Source organism: Lasiosphaeria miniovina (genome assembly GCF_030549165.1).
Source record: "Lasiosphaeria miniovina strain SMH2392-1A chromosome Unknown B0T26scaffold_8, whole genome shotgun sequence".
Taxonomy (NCBI): Eukaryota; Fungi; Ascomycota; class Sordariomycetes; order Sordariales; family Lasiosphaeriaceae; genus Lasiosphaeria; species Lasiosphaeria miniovina.
The window spans coordinates 4039381-4059130 of NW_026848227.1; the positions used below are offsets into that span (position 1 = coordinate 4039381).

Below are 19750 nucleotides of genomic sequence, written 5' to 3' on the forward strand. Positions count from 1 at the left end.
GCCCACCTGTTAGAGAAATCGGTGACTGGCCACTTGCTTTGTGCGATGGGAGCACTGTGCATCATGTCACTGATCTCGTCGAGACGGATCACGTTCAACGCAAATATACCGGGCCCACCATGTATATGATGCACAGCTCGAGGCACAAGTTCTACTATCTCGGAGGTCAAAGAGATGACGAGGTTCTTATTTTTAAGAACTTCGACTCTAAGAAGGATGTTTTCCCATGTATGACATTCGTTCAGGGAGCTCATTGATTCCTAGCCGCGGCTCGTCAATGCTAACTGATATGCTTATGTAACTAGACGCCCCACATGCCTCCTTCAGAGATCCCATCGTTCGACCTAATGGGCATCCACGAAAAAGTATTGAAGTGAGAGTTCTAGTGTTCTCTAACCCAGAGTCCACTGTTTGGGTCGTCTGTCTGTAAGGGAGCACGGGCTCTACAGAATGCTGGGTATCACCGCACAGTCAACTGCATGAGACAAGGCTGCAATATGGTCGCTGTATTCGTAGAATCTAAAGCTAAGGAAAGAAAGAAGAAAGGAAGTTTCTAAAGCTTGGGCAGGGCGCAGGGAAATAGGACGTGGGGTGCACGGGCCATCTAGTCTAGTGGGGTCCGGGTCGGGCCCACTATTCCAGAGTTGTCTGCACTTGCCGTGACACTGGGGTTGGTAATTATGAAGATAGAACAAATGGCAAGCTCCTATCGTACGGGTAATATAGTCAAATCGGAATACTACTCAAAGTATATAAGTATAGTGAATGTATATTACTTGCTTGAAGAACCAAGCAAGAAATATCTAGGACCGTGGCTACGGTTATCGTATATATGTCACGGCATGGCCTGGACAGGCTCCTGTTTAGAGTGTGGTCTGTGCCTGACGTATCACGTGGCCCACAACTACCCATTTCCCCGCGCCCTGCGCGGTCCCCGTCATAGCTTCCTTCTTCATCTTTAGATTCTACGAATTCAGCGATGATTACTGCAGCCCTGTCTCTTTACGTTGACTGAGCCGTGATAATCTAAAGATCGTTTCTACGGCCTTCCTTACCGAAGCCTGGATCCTATTCTCCTTCTTCTTCAATCGACCGAAAGAACCCGCGTTTTCTTTGTGGCTCGCACGACCACGGTCGCGCGTAGCGGAATCCGCCGCTTTTTTCCACCTCCACCTTCGACCTAACGCCCTGAGTGCCAAGGTTACTGGTAATGACCGAAATCTTCCCTGCTACACCTTTGGGGAGCTTCTAGCTACGTGTGTTCAAGGCAGCGGCAAGAGAGTAGAATCCAAGGCCAGGCAGCGGACCGCCGGACCCTCTATTCGACATCCTTTTCCTTCCTAGCAATCGGACCTTTCTTCAAAGCCAGCCGATTACCCTGATCCTCACGATGGCCGTGACCCCGGCTGATCAGATCGCTCAATTGCAACACATCGTCAACGGTCACAACGCGACCCTCGAGAACCTCACGACCAGACTGACGACTCTGGAGACCAACATCACGATGCTTACAGAGATTCTATCGGGCCGGAACAGTCGCCCGAAGCCTAGCATTCCTGATACCGAAAAGTTCTCTGGCTCCGATACCAACTGGGACACTTGGTTCCCGTCAATCAAAGCAAAGCTTCGTATCGATGGAGCAGCAATTGGCAACCATGAGGCTCAATTCTTTTACGTCTACGGTCGTCTTGACACCAAGGTCCAGGCTCTCGTAATGCCTCAGCTTACCGAAGCTGAAGACAACGATGATTACGATCCCCAGACCTTGATCGATCAGCTCAAGCGACTCCATGACGATCCCAACAAAGTCCAGAACGCAGAGGACAAGTTCCATAGCTGCCGACAGCAAGACAATGAAGGCGTCGCGGCATTCCTTATGCGCTTCGAACGCTTGATGTACAAGGCCAAAGCCAACACGTGGCCTGACAACACAAAGATCTCCCTACTACGCAAGGGACTCAACAAGGTCACACGTACCCGGCTTGATACCCAGGTCATTGTCCCCAAGAACTACGATGACTTCGTCAAGTTACTTCAGAAGCTTGGAAACCCTGGCTCAGGCTCGTACAACAGCCATTCCAACGGTGGTCAATCGAACAACCATGCAACCCCGATGGATATCGGCGAACTTGCTTCTCTCGACCTTGCAGTCAAGCCTATTGACGGCATTGCCAAGCCAGTTCCTGGTCGCGAATACCTTACTTTAGCTGAATTACGCGAGCTGAAGGACCGTATGGATCGCGAATTCATCAACGACCTATCTGAGTAATCAGATATCGGTCCTGTCACAACACCCTGTCAGGCCACTACGCGCTCTGACAGCTCTGTACAATAACAACACATGCAGTCTATGCAGGACTGTCAGCCTCCCTTGACAGCCCTGGCCAACTGACTGTCTTCAACTACGGAATAGATTGATGGATCATGAAAATTACGTAAGCTTCGGGGCGAAGCTTTCCCGCCGGGGGGGTAGTGTCACGGCATGGCCTGGACAGGCTCCTGTTTAGAGTGTGGTCTGTGCCTGACGTATCACGTGGCCCACAACTACCCATTTCCCCGCGCCCTGCGCGGTCCCCGTCATAGCTTCCTTCTTCATCTTTAGATTCTACGAATTCAGCGATGATTACTGCAGCCCTGTCTCTTTACGTTGACTGAGCCGTGATAATATATTTAACTGTGGGACTAATAATAATGGGCCCACTGTCCCGTGTCCCCGATCTCAGGGGGTCCCGAACCTCGGGACCCTGGGACACTCCTGATTAGTCCACTCTATGGGACGCCCCTAATTGGTCCATACCAAACCGAGCGTGTCCCACCGTCGTGCATTTCCACAGGGATTCGTAACATAGCTGATTTGACATCTCTAGTCTCGTTTTTTTCCGCTCTTTCACTACCCCAAATCTTCGTCATTCTAGTATGAAATTTCCAAGCCGCATAATAGAGACAAGACACGAGAAACTAACCAACGGCATCTACATCGACCTTTCCGCCAAGGATGGCCCGTAGCGTAATATTGATATTGTTAATAGTGAAATCCATAATTCTTTTACCTGAAAGGGCCTTCTTTACTTAGCTTGGAGCTCTCTCAACATTTTGCTTCCTCCGCCTCGTTTTTTTAACTAGCAGCGAGTAGGGTATATGCTCCACCATTTCGGGTGAGTTGGGTCTGGTTACTACGAGCGAAATTGGGGGTGTTCGGATCGTAGAGGTTGACTAGACTAACTATAGGTTGAAGTCTTCTAGCTAGGCCGTCAGGCCGGATTCCCGTCGGCCGAGGTCCTGCTGCGATTGACCAAGGCTATTTTCTTATTACTCGAGCTTTTTTTCCAACTCTCTAAGGGCCGACCGAGCGATCAAGCTAACATCGATAGACGGGTCAATAAACCTAATAATGAAATAGTTGCCAGGAGGCTCGGTCGGACGAGGTGGTCTTTATTAGGTAGATAGAGAGATATAATTAATCGAAAAGACGGTTATACCAGTCTTAGTAGACTTCTTCTAGGTAGAATGATAGGTTTCGGAGCGATTAGTTAGGAGCCGATAACCTAGCGGCAGAACTATCGCTTGACCCGCTTTCTAGTATATAGGTAACGAGCATACCCCCAACCTCTCAAAATAAGAAGTATTCTACGGCATATTCTATGTATCTTTTATTAGGTGTATCCCACTTACAGCGGGGCGCGCGAGGTAATAAATGTAGTTTCTGAAAACAAAGCGGCGAGTACTAAGCTAAGCTTAATATAGAGTCCGTTTTGGTATCCGTCTAGTAATCGTGACCTTATTAGGTATATCTAATCAATAAGTGTTGCGGTAGTCTTCGCCCATTACCCAGCGCTTCCAAAGATGGAACATCGTCAATCCCGATTTTTGTTGACTTCGGGCGTATACCGTCATCGGGGGTAAAAGGCCTACTGCGGGCTCCAGACCCTCAGAATCAACCCCCCTACCCCAGCCAGCTATCAACACGCAAACTCTTAGCCCAAGATTCCAAAGTGAGGCCAGCCATACGGCCGCCGGAGGGTCTCCCGCACTGGTACCCCCAACGCGTCCTGTGCTACATACTAGCCAAGGCTCAGACATACAAACGGCCACAGCGATTGAAGCACATGAAAACCAATCACGGCGTCACTAATTGGTTCTGCTTCTATTGCTCTCTCGAGCCCAACAACATGGACGAAGATTTCACTTTTAGCAATGAGCTGGACTGTAACAGCCACATGATCGAGCACCACAGGGATTCATTTCTGCCCCAAGAATTGCTTTTGTTGGTAGGACTGTGTGAAAATTCCATCATTCCCCAAACCTCATGTCCTTTGTGTCTTCGTAACCCAAATGTTTTTGATCTCGAATCCGACGAGCACGTTGCCAGTCACATCCATGATTTCTCGCTTCGCGCTCTACCATGGGAACCTGACCGGGAAAGTGCTTCGGATGTGAAGGCAGCAGGCGGTTCCGACGGTTCCGACGATGCGCCTTATATGCCAGGGACAGGCGACTCCATCAATGGCTCCGAGCCGGACGACTCTGAGTTCGACTTGAGAGTATTTGAAAATATCTTGAAAGATATCGACAACCTAGCCGATCAGTCGCTCGACCAACATACCGGTGGGAGGTGGTATCAGTGGGGACTGACTATTACAGATCTCTCGCAGCTTAGGAGAGTCGCTGCTAAGGCTATACGTTGGGCTGAGAACTCTCAGGTTTCAGGCTCTCAGAAAGAAAGATGTTTTCTTCTTGGGCGTATTCGGGGGAACTTGGCCGATTTGGTTTTAGGCGAAGTCGTCGAGGCAACGTAGATAGACTAACTCAAAACTAACATGACTCACGATCTCGAGGCTATAGAAGAGTACGTATTTCAGGCGAGCAGACGAGACCACGATTTTTGGAACGATGCTTCGGGAATCCGAAAAGACTCACCTGGTTTTCCTGAAGAAACCCCGACGGCAGAGGCCTTGCTGGCCATCATCGACGCGGATGACATTAGCATGCGCTCCCTCTCCGAACAGCTTGATAATCTACTCAAGCTGTCCTGGAAAATCCAAGACAGATTCAGCGGCCCATCGGACGTAGTTGAGCGCGAACATGCGGACGACATCGCAAACTCTTTGCAAAGAATTGGAGACGACGAGTCTATATTCCTGGCACCCCAGACAAACCTCCCGTGGGCTGCAGTTCTGGCTATATGAAGGTGAGACAACCGACTCCTGTCCGTTGGCGATATCTAACTTACCTACTGCCTAGGTAGTGACACTATGACTGATCACTGAGTTGGTCGTTTCTCTCTCTCCGGACTCTGAACCGGACAACCAGAAGCAGAACAACAATCCCAAATTATTACAGTTAGCCCTTCGCGCTGTCAACCGTGGTCGGGTGTATAATCTCACCTATACCCTCGATAAAACTCCTGACGAAGCGATTATTGAACTTCATGACGTCTCCGTGAGACTCTATTCGAGTATCCGGAGTTGATGATCAGCGTGATCGACGTCACCTTGCCTGCAAAGCTAGCTGATTTGGCACCCACAACCACCCAAACGTCTCGAAAGCTGGCGAATCTGAACACCACCACTGCGTCTCTAGGGAGGTTGTACTCGCTCGCAAGCCAGCTCGAAGATGCTGCACGTCTTTGTAAAAGGACCAAGACGACGGACATCGATGATGAGGTTGTTGAGTTGATGCAAGAGATGCCCGAGGTCCGGCGAATTAGGCATGATCGTGACGGCTCTAGCAGCATTAATAGTAACTCGGGAGACGTCGACATCGACGAGGAGCGCCTCGGGTGGATCTCCAATGTACCCTACGAGAGTCAGCACGACGATATAACGGCCTTCAGGACCCCAGGCCTGCGAGTAGCTACTACGGCGCAGTGAGTTTGCTAGCTGAGAATTAAGCAAAGAGTCTGCAATCCTCTAGCTGCAGGGCTCAGGTACGTACATATGCTTTAGTGAAATTGCTCCTTAGGCTCTATGCTAACTGTCCGTGTCTAGTTGGCACTAGCAAAACATTCCTTGCATCCAGGGTTGTGGATCACATGCGAAATAAAGCTACAGGCTCTGTAGGCTCCGAAGGGGTTGTCTTCTTCTACTGCGGACACGCCAGCGCGTCCGACTGGCAGCTAGGAGTTCCCCAGCCAGTCATTAGAAGTCTCGTCCAACAGCTGCTTATCTCTTCACCCCGGCTATCGGAGAAGATTGTAAGTTTGTTGACTTCTTGGCCTTTGTACGCAGACGGGCCTAATGATCCATAGCCAACATTGCGGACGTATCAAGAGTGGCTTGTGGAGGTCGTTCAGACATACTCCAGAGTGACGTTGGTTCTAGATGGCCTGAGCGAACTGGAGCTTGACTCTCTCGACTCTCTTATCAGCGCACTGCAATCTTTACTGGCGCTTTCGAGGAAGCCGCTAGGAGTGTTGGTTTCCAGCCGAGAAAACGTTGAGATTCGGCGCTTCGTTACACTAGGGTCTTCTGTTAACTGCCAAATATCGCTTCAACACTGAGCGAGCGAGATTAATGCCTCTCGGCGAGATTACGGGTTACCCCAAACCATCTTCGACATGAGGTAGTTTGTTGAGACAAGATTTTCGGAAATTGAGGACAAATTCGGCGGAAACTTGTCTGAATTCCGGGAGGTCCGGAACGAAATTGTGCGTCTCAGTGAAGGATCGTGAGTATACCCAAGAAGACTCAGCCACCGTTTGCAATATGCTGATACCGCAATAGGTTTCTATGGGCATCATCAACATTAAACCACTTTAGCTATCTCGTTACTATAGCCGAAGCCAGCCGACTACGCGAAGAGCTAGTATCACTAGTCTATAAAGAACTAGGATACGTTTACTAGAAAGCCTACACCGATTACGAGGAATGGCCGGAAGACCGAAAAGCGCTCGCAAGGCAGGCTCTCCTACTAGTGTCTAGCGAAAGGCGGCTGTTTTCCAGCGAGGAACTCCCTGCGCTCCGAATTGTCGACCCCGAATCAGACGTCTTTGATGTAAGGGAGTCTATTGACGAGACCTATTTGATGGGCCTATGGCCGGATGTTTTAACTACTGACACTGATCCGGAGCATGGAGTGGTTTGGTGTCTGTCGCACGCCTCTGTTGGCCATTATTTCTCAAGCCATCCGTCAATACGTTGGAGCACAAGAGATGCGCACTGCTATGCTGCAAAGATGTGTCTAAGGCTGCTGCTTGAAGCTTACAAACAAGATGCCTCTGCGTCAAGCGTGAGGCCAGATGCACTAGATCTCTTAAAGACGGACCGACCATTACAACTATATTTGCGGTACAACTATATAACACACGTCCAGACACAAGAAAACGGTGCGGCAGATTCGACAAACTCAAGTCTTGTTGCTTTGTTGAAAGAGTTTCTGGGCTCCCCGTCGAACAGTAGCGCGCAGTACCAGACGTGGTACAAGGATCTCTTTCATGATGGAGAGTTTGGAAAATGTCCCCCGAGCTCCCCATTTGATCGTTCCACAATCGACTTTATCGCGCCTGGGAGGCAATCGCTATTCACAATGCGTCACTTCGGCCTCTTCGGCCTCCTCAAGGACTAGTAGCATGATGTGGTCATGTTTTCGGTCAACAGCAAACACTAGACTCTACTTGAAGTCGTTTCCGGGGATAGACCTGAGAGCATTGCGACAGGCCGTAGGCTTATTGAGCTCGGCCACTTACAAGCCAAGAGCAGGGCAGTGAAGATTATGGATCTGCTCTCACACAAGCGGCAACAATGGGGGACATAGAATGGTTTCGCTTTTTGCAGTCCCAGGGGGCGGGCTGGGGCAGCCCGCATAGGTATACTCGATCACATCAGTTTCAGAGTCCGCTGGCAGCCGCAGTCTACCACAGCCACATCGATATTGTCAGGTTGCTTATCCAAGACGGGGCCGTGGTCAACGAACAAGGATTTTCTGAGATGTACGGCAGCGTTCTGGCCGCTGCAGCTCACCGTGGCAACCAAGAAATCGTCGAGCTGCTTCTCTGAGCAGGGGCCAACATCAACCAGGTTCTCGATACAGGTAACTTTGCGTCGGCTCTGGCTGCATTTGCATCTGGAGGGAGCATGGATATCCTCAAAATCCTTATTGAGCGTGGTGGCGATGTCAACATTCGAGGACCTAATCGCGCGATTTACGGGAGAGGCTGGCTCGACACTGAGCTGGCCGAAGCAGCGGAAGGCGGGCATATTCACTGTCTTCAGGTCCTGCTTGCTGCAGGTGCCGATGTCAACTACAGCCCACCTTCGGGTAGGTTTGGCAGTGCTATTGCTGCTGCTGCCGCACGAGGGCATGCAGATTGCGTGCGAGCCCTGGTCGAAGCCGGAGCGGAGATCAACCAACGGCTCGAGGGTCCCAAGAAGCCTGATTATTCCGGGAGCGCGTTAGCGGACGCAGCGTCAAGCAGGAATCTGGGTTGTCTGCTTGCTCTGATTGTGGCGGGCGCCGACGTCAACCAGTCGCCATTGTCTGAGCTTGAGAAATGTAAATTCGGGAGCCCGTTTACAGCTGCCGTAACAAGCGGCGAGCTGGAGTGCGCCAGAATGCTTATCGAGCGCGGCGCCAACGTCAACCAAGTCTTCCCGCCTCAGCAGTTTGGTAGCAGTGCCCTGGTCGCAGCTGCCCTCCAAGGCCATTCCTTGTGTTTACAGCTCCTGCTCAGCAACGGCGCTCAGCCTGACCTGCCCCAATGGCCGTCAGATGCCGAGAAGTTCGGCAGTGCTCTAGCTGCCGCTGCTTGGAATTCAAGACTGTTTTGTTTGCGTGTTCTAAAAGAAGCCGGTGCAGACGTCAACAGACGGCTTCGGTCGGGTATTACGGCAGTGCTCTCGTGGCGGCTGCTTCGAGGGGAGACGCGGGGATCGAGTGCATCAGTGAACTCATCTCCTCGGGTGCCGATGTCAACATGTCCATCGAATCCGGAGACTTTGGACGCTGCCTCGCTGCGGCAGCTGCTTGCAGCAAGGCTTTTGAGATGACAAGCTACCTAACCAGTGCTGGCGCCGACGTTAATTTGCAGCTTTGCACTGGATACTTCTGCAGTGCTCTGGCTGCGGCGACCTGGTCGGGGAATCAGTGGTGTATTCGCGAGCTCCTCGATGCTGGCGCAGATGTGAATCAAGAAGCTATTACTGTCCCAGAGCCCATATCCGAGAGCCTTTGGGAACAGAGTATGCTCAAAGGCACCACTGCGTCCTTAGTGGGTGAAAATGGTGGAAAGGGGTTTCGAAGGTACAGAACGGCTTTGGAGGTGGCCGATCTGAGCCCGAGTGAAGATGACAATCGACTCCGACGAAAGCATGGTGGTGGGTTATTCTTTGGCTTGGTGCCAAAGTTTCGTGGTAAAGCGAGGGTTTTGCTGAGGAGCCACCGAAGGACAAATGTTCAGGTTGAAGACCACATATAGGCAGAGATAAAACAGACAATATTATCAAGGCCGCGTGAGTTGCGTACCTAATCCCCGGCTAATGTTTATCGGTGGAATTGGTCATTTCAGGGTTATTGTTCCATGGAAAGAAAGCACCGTATGGATATCCCCCGCTTGTACCCCGTAAGTCATTTGTGTGATTTTGGTCATCTCCCCAAACTCGCCGCCATTTATTCCTCGCATGTTATCCAAACCAATACGATTTGTTATATACGTATAGGGGTTTCGATGTCTGGCTTTGTTGTGCTTCGGCCAGGGCAGAACACCCGTACCTAAGGAACTGTGTACTGTACTACGTATATACGGATGCAGGACATAATACGGAGTTACGGAGCACGCAACTCGGGTGCGGGTGCTTAGTCACCACCAAGGTGCCTTTCTAGTGCATGGCCCACCATTGCTAGCGCCAATCTCGAATGCTGGCACTGCGAATTTCCATCGCCCTGCGAGTTCCGAAACCCTGCACCGCAATTGCCACGACGAAGCCAGCGATGCCCCCGAGATTACCGCTTGCGCAGGCGGCGCGGTGCTGCCGGGCATTGATTCAAGCACCCACGAGCTCGACCTCGGTTGTCTCCCTTTTCGCCGCGCTTTCGGTGCAGACGCGAAGCGCCTCGATCCTCGGGAGCCTCTCCGACTTGAAGGAGGCATACCACAAGCGCATTCGCAAGGGTCGCGGACCTTCATCAGGCAAAGGCAAAACATCCGGCCGCGGTCATAATGGACAAAAGCAGAAGGGCAAAGTGAACCCGTGGTTCCAGGGTGGCCAGACACCTTTGATCTTTAGCCATGGCCAGAAAGGCTTCGTGAACCAGTACGCTTTCCCAGACGCCGTTCCCTGCCTTATTGTTGCCGCCGCCGCCACTTGCACGCTCCAAGTTATGAGCTACCTGCGTGTTACCTGAGAACTAACGGCCTCTAGTCGCGCTCCAGAGATGGCCGAACTTAACCTCGACCGCGTCCAAGCATTCATCAACGCTGGCCGACTCGACCCAACGAAAAGAATCACCCCTAGGGAGCTCATTCTGTCTGGCTGTGTGGGCAAGAACCTGAAGGACGGAATCAAGCTTCTCGCGCGCGGCAAGGATACACTTCAGACCCCCATTGATATCATGGTGTCACGGGCTTCCGCCGCCGCCATCACTTCAATTGAGTCTGTTGGTGGCAAGATTGTGACAAGATACTACACAAAGGAGTCCCTCAAGCGGCTGGTGTACGGCGACAGTATTAGTACAGACAAGCCTCTACCATTCGGGCCGGAACATGTCGATGCGGTGTTGGAAGACTCGAGAGCTACCCAGAAACATTATTACCGCCTGCCTGACCCGACAGGTCGCTGGGACATCGAATACTATCGGGATCCGGCGCACCGGGGTTATTTGAGCCATCAACTCAAGCCGGGCGAGTCGCCCAGTTTGTACTTCAAGGTGCCTGGAGAGAAGAAGACAATCTACAAGAGCAAGGTTAAGGATGAGGGGGCGGCAGAGTTGGATGTGAAGCTCTTTTAGACTACCGTACAAACTGTAAGGTTCATTTGGGCGACGCAGAGTCTATATAAAATGTACAAGTTAACTAATGGGGGGAGGGGGAAATACTGGTGGTTGTTCTCTGGCAACCTTTTTTATCAAACTCACGTCGTCTCGTGTCTTGATAGATACTCCCATACTACTACACCAAGTGAACTCTGCCCCCTAACCCACGATCCAGCAAGCATCTCGCTTTAATGTGCGGCTCGTTATGTTGAGTAAATGTCGAATTTCTGAATAATTCAGCCCAGCTGAGGACCAGCGTGCTTGTGGCTAGTGCCAGAGTGCCAATATCGTGAGGCATCGCGAGCCCTCTACACTTGGAACCGACAGGCCTAAACTACATTACTTTCTTGAGGCAACCCTACAAGCTTCTCATTGAGGAACCGCCAAGGTACTTACGAGCCATTACCTAGGTAGCTATTTGGGAAAACCCTATCGGTAATGGAATTAAAGGCCCTGTTTCTCTATAATTTTGTTTGCCTGGCAAATATATGGCTTTTCGCGGTCGATTTGGTCGCCAAAACCCAGACGCGTGTCGAAGAGCGGGCAATACCGCGCTAACCGTAGGGATTGGACTGTATCCGTACTGTATTCCGTATTACGGGAGGATTCCGTAGTCGGACATTATTGGCCAAGCGACGCCACCAGCGCCTTCCAAATCGCGAGCTACCCCCGTCTCTCCTTGGACTAGAGCTGTTCCGCTGACTGCTTCAGCTCAGTTCATCCGCCTGCAACCTGGATCCTAACTTCCCAGGTAATCTTCGGTTGTGCTCGTCGGGCGACCACTGCTTCAATTACAGCTGCATCCCAGGACGCGCAACAGTCCTCACGTCCACCTATTTCTACTTTCCCGAGAATGCACTTCCGTCTTCGTCATTGATCCACTTCATCAACTTACGCCTCTGCGTCCCGCATTACGAGTTGCATGACGACGCTAGTTGTCAACGCGACTCGGCGTCCTTGTTATTCGACTTTAATAGCATCCATCATAACCTTAGTTTACCCGTCGGTAACATCTTCTTAATCGACTTAACTTCTTAACCCGCAATTTTCTTGTCATGTCTCTATTTGGCAGCTCACCACCCAATGGCTCGCCCGTTATGGCGGCCGCAAGCTTCGCGAACAGCCGCTCGTCTCTCTTTGAAGACGAGGCTCCAATGACCAAGTCGACAACGACAGCGCTCTTCGCCGATGACGACGAAAGCCGAGCCGCTTCTCCATGGGACCACATGCCGACCCCACGCAAACAACCGACGCGCGCCGACCTCCTCCGCAATCTGCTCCCGCCCTCCGATGCGCCCGACAGCTACATTGAGGTTTTTGAGAATATTGTTCGGGAAAATGGCAATGAAGGCCATGTCACCTCTGGCGGAATCGCTCGCACCCTCGCGGCTGGAAAGCTTAGCGCCGACGAGCAGGCACGGATCATGAGCATCATTTCGTCTGGTGGGGGTGACGGCGATCCTTCTCTGGGGAGAAACGAGTTCAATGTTCTTCTTGCCCTGATTGGCCTTGCGCAGGAGGGCGAGACCGTCAGTCTGGATAGTGTGGACGAGCGCCGACGAAGTGAGTGCTGGCATTTGCCGATTTGCTCCCATCGCATACCACCGCCCAGTTTATCTTATCGTGCCCAATCTCGTGGTCATTTACCTCGGATGCTTCGCCCCAAGATTGCCGTCGCCCACTGGAAACTGGGCGTCAAGCTAGAGTGGATTCTATCTCAGTCACCTACGCAAGCTAACCTCGCTACGTCAACCACAAGATCTCCCTCTCCCAAAGCTCCCCGGTCTCGTTGACAGTGCTCCCGCATTGCCGCCATTTGCTGAGCTCGCGGCGAAACCGCCCCAGCGACCTGTAACCCCACCCGCAGCTCCCAAGTCCACCCCGTCGAAACAGTCACGCGCTGTCAGAAAGTCCGCAATGGACTATCCTGACGACCCCTGGAACACGCCCGACGTGCACAAGGGCCACAACCACGGGCCTGAGCCCGCCGCATCGAATGGCATCAGAATACCGAGCTCGACTTCGGATGCGAGCGTCAACGGGAATGGACTGTATGGCACCAGCCCCCAAGCGATATTACCAAGCCGAACGACTTCAACCTTCACTACCAGCACCGTGGCGTCCGGCGGCGCCGATCCCGTTCCCCAAGTCGCTCCTGGCTCCATTGGCAACACGGGCGCGTGGGGGTATTTTGACGGCAACAATCCGGCATCGACTAGCAGCTTCGTTGACCCGTCAAGCAACCCAATATCAAATCCATTCGTTGTCGCAGGGGCCCCTCGGGAACCAACCGGGAACCAGCCGCCCGTTCCAGCTCCTACCCGGACCATTGGGAGTGGTGGGCGGACTGGGAACGTGGTTGAAGAGACCATCTTGGTGACCTTGATGCCAGAGAAGGAGGGCCTTTTCCTGTTCCAGCATCACAACTACGAAGTCACCAGTTCGAGGAGAGCCAGTAAAGTAGTTCGGCGTTACAGCGATTTTGTCTGGCTGTTGGACTGTTTACACAAAAGATATCCGTTTAGAGTGTTGCCGCTATTGCCGCCGAAGAGAGTTGCTGGTAGGTAGATCTTCACGCGGTTCTTGAGCTTTGTTGCTGATCATAACCAGTCAACGGTAATCACCTTTCCAATGATGGCGCCTTTATCGAGAAGCGGCGTCGCGGCCTGGCTAGGTTCCTAAATGCTCTTGTTCGGCATCCTATTCTCGGCTTGGAGCAGCTGGTAATTATGTTCCTAACTGTGCCAACAGTAAGTGTGCCGCTTCCTAGCATTATTTTTGCCCATTGTTGATCGCATTGCTGACCGGAGCCAGGAACTCTCTGTATGGCGGAAGCAAGCCACCATTTCAGTCCAAGACGAATTCACAGACAGGTCTTTGCCCCCGGGGCTTGAAGACTCATTGTCCCCGGCCCTTGAAGAGCTCTTTAATCGCACGCGTGCAGGTGTCCGTCGTAGCTCCGAGCTGTACATCAGCATCTGCAACATTATGGACCGGCTGGTGAAGCGTTCCGAGGGTGTGGCTGCAGATCATGCCCGTATTGCCATGTCTCTGACCTCTCTTACGGAAGCCAGTGCCGACACCTACTCGACGGATACAAATGATGTACCGCTCCTTAATGATGGTCTCCAGGCGATGAGCAAGCATTTGCGCACATCGCAGACTCTGATGGAGGATGAGGCGCGCGCATGGGACGAAGGGGTCCTGGAAGACCTGAAGCGTCAGCGTGACGCCTTGGTTAGCCTAAGGGACCTCTTCGAGCGCAGGGAAAGACTCGACAAAGATAATATTCCATATCTGGAACGGCGCATTGCAACAAACGAGTCGAAGCTTTCTGCGCTCCGTGCGAAGTCTGACGGTCTTGTGAAGCCAGGTGAAATAGAGAAGGTCGTTGAAGCGATTATCAAGGTGCGTCCCTTGTTTTCTTTAGCAAACCCTCCTTCTCGACCATTGTACACGTTAACGATACGTAACTGCGAGTAACTGACGAATCTATCGATGCAGGACAAGGAGTCAATTGTCAATCAGCACAACCGGTCCGTTTTTGTGAAGGAATGTCTTCGCGACGAGCTTACATATTTCCAGCATACTCAGTACAATGTTTCACGTTGGAACCAGGATTGGGCCCAGGAGCGCGTCAAGTATTCGGAGATGCTTGCCGATAATTGGCGGCGTTTGCTCGACGACCTGGAGGGCATGCCGCTCGGTGACTAGGTGCCTTCTCGAGATGGCGGTACCAAGAGGCGGAGCTGCGCCGAGAGGGCAACAGACCAGGTTATACAGATGCAGAAGCGGTCCGTGGAGAGGGCTGATAACCCATATAATTTGAATAGCTCCAGAGTGAGCATGAGCCAAGAAGCTGTTTCTGGGGGAGCGAGAGAGCGAAGCACAGTCAGCTCATTTGGGTTCTCTTGGCTGACAAGAGACAACATTGACGAAGCTGACGAAGGCGTCGAGGAAAGCCCGACGGTCGAGATTCCAGATAGGCGACGAGGTGGCGGGTCTAGTTTTGTTAGATTTGAGGGGGTCGGCGGCATGTCCTAGGCTATGTCAAGCCCGATGTGGCTCTCCAGGCCACCTATGTGTTCTCTTTTCCTCCTTGGCGTGTGTAAGGGCTGCGTATATTCGCAGCAGGGACAGCTGGCATACCTTTGCGATACCCTCTGGTCGACGTTTTTGTCTTTCTCTTGTATTTGTTAGCTTTTGCGCAACCCCCAACATTGCACATAGGGGCTTACCTGACTACCTATGCTTCTTAGCCATAGATAGCATTTGGAGATCGTTCTATTGTTGTCCAGGTACATGAACATGACTTGGGGTTACATATATAACTACCCAAGGTTGGTAAGGTAGGCAGGGAGGAAGGCCTCTACCCTTCTTTTGGGATTTGGCTCCTTTGTTTGACGCCTCGTACCGCACCAGACCTTGGAAAGGACATGAATGGTTGTTTGATCTTCTCATTGACTGTCTTACTTGAGTCATACATTGACAGCTAAGCAAGTACTTTTATTCGAAGCGATAGCCTACTACGTGGGATAAGATGCTCAGTTTTGGCTGCGTGCCCTGGTCGCGGCGAGCAAGAGGTAAAATGCCTATGGGAAATAAAAATTCGGTACGTTAAACTCGTCGGTAAACTGGTGGAGTTGGAGGTACCGAGCGGCTGCCAAGACTCTCCACGGCAGCCTTACTTCCTTATCCACCGCCACCATATGAGGAAGCTGCACCCCCGCCATGACGTTCTCAGCCTCGCTTGCTTTTCTGCCCCGGAGTCTGACTTTTTCCCCCGTCGCGGATTCTCAGGCGCAGTGTTATGCAAGCTAACTGGCGACATTCAAATCCACAAGCGCGAGACCACTCCGTCGCTCCCAGCCTCAACGATCCCCCTCGCAGCGCCACTGACTAGCCCAGCAAGCAGCAAGCGTGAGCGTATTGGGCCCCGTCTGCCTGTCCGTGCAGCGAGCGAGCGAGTGACATTCGCGCGCGCCGCCCCTCTCGACTGCTCGATTAGTTCTAGGAGAGAGCGCGCCGCTGCCCGCCTGGACCCAACACACATCGAAGGAACGCTTGCAGTGGGGAACCCCGCCGTGAATGACCCTGCGACCGAATCTGCATCCCAGCTACCTATACGGATTCCATTCGGGCACTTGACAACTGCTGCGACGACATCCAGCTTGCTTCTTGCCGTGCTGGTTCCACGTCCCGATTGATATCTTGTCTCGTCCTGTGTCCACCCGCCCGCGCGTCCCTCCGTGCCCGTGCCCGTGTCTGTCGTGTCCGGCTCGTCGCCTGCCTGCCTCGTGCCTCTCCCGCGACACGCGTTTCGAGCAGCCGTCAAAATGCCGTCAACCACGGTGCAGCGGAAACTCGCCTCTCAGTTTGTGGCATTTACAAATGCGAGCAGGGAGAGCGCGCAGGCTGTAGGTCAACTGTCGTCCCGCCCTACCGCGCTGTCTCTCTTTCGGCCCGATACCGACGGCCCTTCCATCCTTGCTCTTCCTGATCGGTGCTGACTTTGGGACAAACATTGCAGTTTCTAAAGAGCGCCAACTACGATCTCGATACAGCGGTAAACCAGTGAGTCTGCTCCGTCTCGGCGATACGCCGTTCTGCCCATCTGCCCTATCTTGGCTTGATGCCCGCTCGTGGAACAATCGCCGGAACAGCGTATTGCCTCCCCCCTCCTCTTCCCCCCCCTCTCCTTGCCTCGGGCCCGCTCCGGAAAGGGCCCCTAATTCCTCCATGCAGACGGGCTCTGGAAGCGATCGGCACTGCGACACCGTGTCTCATAATCTTTTCGTTGCGACACAGCAAGAAAAAAAAAATTGCCCCATCTCTCCTTAGCTTTCCTACGCTGCATTATTTCCTCACACATGCCTCACCAATTCCCTACTCCACTCTCGGCCGGGAGGAAGCTTCCCCAGCCAAAAAGCTGAAGCTAGATCTCGCTGTGGTCCATCCACGGTTCCCAGTGGAGCCTTCTGGATCGGACGGCAGTTGACCCCCACCCCATACATGAGCCTCTGTCCGTCCCGACACATTGCGCTACAACTATGGCATCTTCGGACTCGATGGATTCTCGTGTCATGGTTCTGCAAATTTTCACGTCGTGCTTCCAAAAGAGGCCAGATCGAACACAATCCAAGTCGCTCGGACAAGGCGATGGAGCGGTTGAGACGGAAAGCGAAGATACCAACATTCAGTCGTTACAAACCCCGTCGCAACCTAGAAATCGCGCCAAGATCTCCTCCCAGTCTGGAACAGACAGGCCCCCAGATCCCGAATCTCTTCCAAAGTCACATAATGCAGACGAGTCAAAGTTTCGCAAGCTCAAGTCGGCCGTCAAGTCGAAGCCCAAGTCGGTCCTCGTCTTTATGCGTGACATCTGGAATTGACCTTTACACTTGGTATCAAAGGCTAATCGGCGATCGAGTTACAGGTACTTTGCCAGAGGCGAGGTCGAGACCGAGGAGTCTCGGGCCGCCGAATACAAAACGACCGTCGAGAACAAGTTGGGCCAAATGTTCGATGGCTTTCTCAGTAGTATGTTTTGCCGTTGCTTTATACCCTTTTTTGTCCAACCTAACCTTGTCCACTTAGACCAAGATAAAGTGGCCGACAAGAACGTGATGGGAGCAGAGTCAATCGAGAGCTATATCAACACCCTAGGCGCAAATCACTTGAACCACGAGGCTTTTGTCGTGTTCGAAATCGTGAAAGCCGAAGGCTTGGGCCAGATCTCGCGCGACGGTTTCGTTGAAGGCTGGAGTAAACTCGCCCTAGAAACCGACCGGAGTCTAAGGGTTCCAGTTGACATTTCAGCTCACAAGCGATATGTGCAATCCTGCATTGGGAAGCTACCCCATGACCCTTCCTACTTCAAGCAAGTATACCAACGCGTGTTTTTCGTTGGGAAGGAGCCCCAAGTCAAAGCCATGGACACGCTGGTTGCCTTTGTCTTCTGGGAGATGCTGTTGGGCCCGGAATTGCACCATTGGAAAACACGAAATATCGACTGGCTCAGATTATGGAAGACATTCATCGACGAAGTCTGGGAGATCGAGGAAGGAAAGTACAAACGGGGCGTCAATAAAGATATGTGGAACCAGACCCTCGAGTTCGCCAACAAGACGATGGCGGACGAGACTTTGAGCTTCTGGTCTGAAGACCAGGCATGGCCCGGTATAATCGACGATTTTGTTGCGTGGTGCCAGCGGGGTGGCTTCGTCGCAACTTAGAAAGACGGGATGGAGGTTGACGGGGGCCAGTGATTGTTTGGATCGAAGGTAAAGGCGGTCCGACTCTCGGGGTCAGTTACCTTGTTCATGAAGATGAGGTAATCGGAAGAGAAATGATGAACGAAATTTGCATAGCCTTTGCTATTCGGCCTGGGTAGCGGGATCAGGTGCCCAGGACAATCACCAGTACCATAAATTTGTGGCAAGCCGATACGAGCCAAGACAGAATTATACCTGAACATTATGGCTGAAGATTCTGAGTAATTTCCGATCAATGCAAGATCGCCTCGGGAGGTCCTCCACTGCGCGCGGCACTTACCCCGTTCAGGCTCTGTAGTCTTGCTTGAATCGGCGTTTTCGGCTGTTCCATTTAGATGGAGATATAATACCACGTTACCTTATTAATAAACCCCCCCCCCCCCCCCGCCCTTTCCGGTGGCTTTTCCTCCATGTCAGCGGCGGAGGGCCTGTCAGGTGTGCGGCATTGGCGTCTGGATTCAGAATGAGCGAGAAATAACGTGTGCTCTTTGAGGCAGTGGTCCCGCCATCTGAGTTCAAGGTCATGCTGTCTTGTCGGAGTTTGGAAAACCCATACATTGCTCTATGTGTTCGTTACTTGGCCAAGGGGCAGTGAAATACCCAGGTGGCACTAGATATAAGGAGCTTTCCCAAGACGACATCACCTCGGGAAGTCATTGGCAATCACGGTGTATATGTAGCAATTGCCATGGCGATTGTCAGCTGTCATTAACGCTACCGTGTATGCTGTTGTTAGGCCTGCCCCGCTCTTCCTCATCCTCACCAAGTTCCCTGCATGCATGACATTCCATCCAGCCATCCTGTCAGAAAATGTCGAGTTATAAGGTGCCCGAGATGGGCAATAGGCCGGGCTCGGTCCGGGCCAAGTAACAGGCGTGTATCTCTAGTGGTCGTGGTCTGTCATGTCATTGCTTGGCGTGGGATGATGCTTTTCTCTCTTTTGGACTTGGAGATTTGTAACCATGTGCAGCTGACTATTGAGTAACAATAGTTGGATAACAGAGAGCCCACTCTCCACAATCGCAAAAGCAATCGTATATGTTGTAAAACGACAGGTTGTCTGCATATTACAGCATCTGTATTCCCTTCCATGGCTGGCTGGGTACATTAATGGGCATGGCGATAAGCGGTTGGCCAGACAGTGCTATCAAACGAGCAAGCAGATGATGATACCTTCGTCTGCAGCCTTACGGTTGAAACCAAGCCTGTTCGAAATGCGACGGTGCACTATCGCTCTTTGCTTCGTTGCACAAACATACCTAGTTGTGCCTCAGCAACTCCTCAGTTTTGGAGACAGGATCGTCTTCAGCCACCACCGCCATCGCTTGGACCACAAGCAAGCAGCCAACCATGAGACGTAAATCTGTTGCTTTCCCCTTGCAGCGCAGTCCAGTGCCACGTCTCCCAAACTGAAATAGAAGCGAAAGTAGAACGAAACACACTAGTACGTATGCGCAGCCTACCAAACACCCGCTGGGACATGCAATCTTATTGTATTTCTTGTAGTGCCA

The 19750-nt window shown here is 52.2% G+C and overlaps 5 protein-coding genes across 5 annotated transcripts; all 5 read left to right on the plus strand.

The window, feature by feature from the left end:
* Positions 1-4169: 4169 nt before the first annotated feature.
* Positions 4170-6308, plus strand: B0T26DRAFT_681662 (uncharacterized protein; the record flags this gene model as incomplete). Its single annotated transcript, XM_060440662.1, has 7 exons — positions 4170-4268; positions 4440-4605; positions 4933-5171; positions 5457-5849; positions 5914-5926; positions 5988-6193; positions 6228-6308. 7 exons carry the CDS (start codon positions 4170-4172, stop codon positions 6306-6308), a joined length of 1197 nt encoding a protein of 398 aa, XP_060290912.1.
* Positions 6309-7739: 1431 nt separating this feature from the next.
* B0T26DRAFT_681663 (ankyrin repeat-containing domain protein) lies at positions 7740-9279 on the plus strand (the record flags this gene model as incomplete). Its single annotated transcript, XM_060440663.1, has 5 exons — positions 7740-7959; positions 7999-8256; positions 8305-8758; positions 8794-9205; positions 9238-9279. The coding sequence occupies 5 exons, from the start codon at positions 7740-7742 to the stop codon at positions 9277-9279; spliced, it is 1386 nt and encodes a 461-aa protein (XP_060290913.1).
* Positions 9280-9924: 645 nt separating this feature from the next.
* On the plus strand, positions 9925-10941 carry B0T26DRAFT_657917 (ribosomal protein L18e/L15P; the record flags this gene model as incomplete). The annotated part of the gene is made up of 2 exons (XM_060438826.1): positions 9925-10247; positions 10356-10941. 2 exons carry the CDS (start codon positions 9925-9927, stop codon positions 10939-10941), a joined length of 909 nt encoding a protein of 302 aa, XP_060290914.1.
* A 1079-nt stretch (positions 10942-12020) lies between these two features.
* B0T26DRAFT_658888 (uncharacterized protein) lies at positions 12021-14679 on the plus strand (the record flags this gene model as incomplete). Its single annotated transcript, XM_060438909.1, has 5 exons — positions 12021-12528; positions 12725-13525; positions 13576-13715; positions 13780-14373; positions 14470-14679. The coding sequence occupies 5 exons, from the start codon at positions 12021-12023 to the stop codon at positions 14677-14679; spliced, it is 2253 nt and encodes a 750-aa protein (XP_060290915.1).
* A 2336-nt stretch (positions 14680-17015) lies between these two features.
* B0T26DRAFT_681666 (Cullin binding-domain-containing protein) lies at positions 17016-18200 on the plus strand (the record flags this gene model as incomplete). The annotated part of the gene is made up of 3 exons (XM_060440664.1): positions 17016-17330; positions 17379-17505; positions 17563-18200. The coding sequence occupies 3 exons, from the start codon at positions 17016-17018 to the stop codon at positions 18198-18200; spliced, it is 1080 nt and encodes a 359-aa protein (XP_060290916.1).
* Between the last annotated feature and the right edge of the window lie 1550 nt (positions 18201-19750).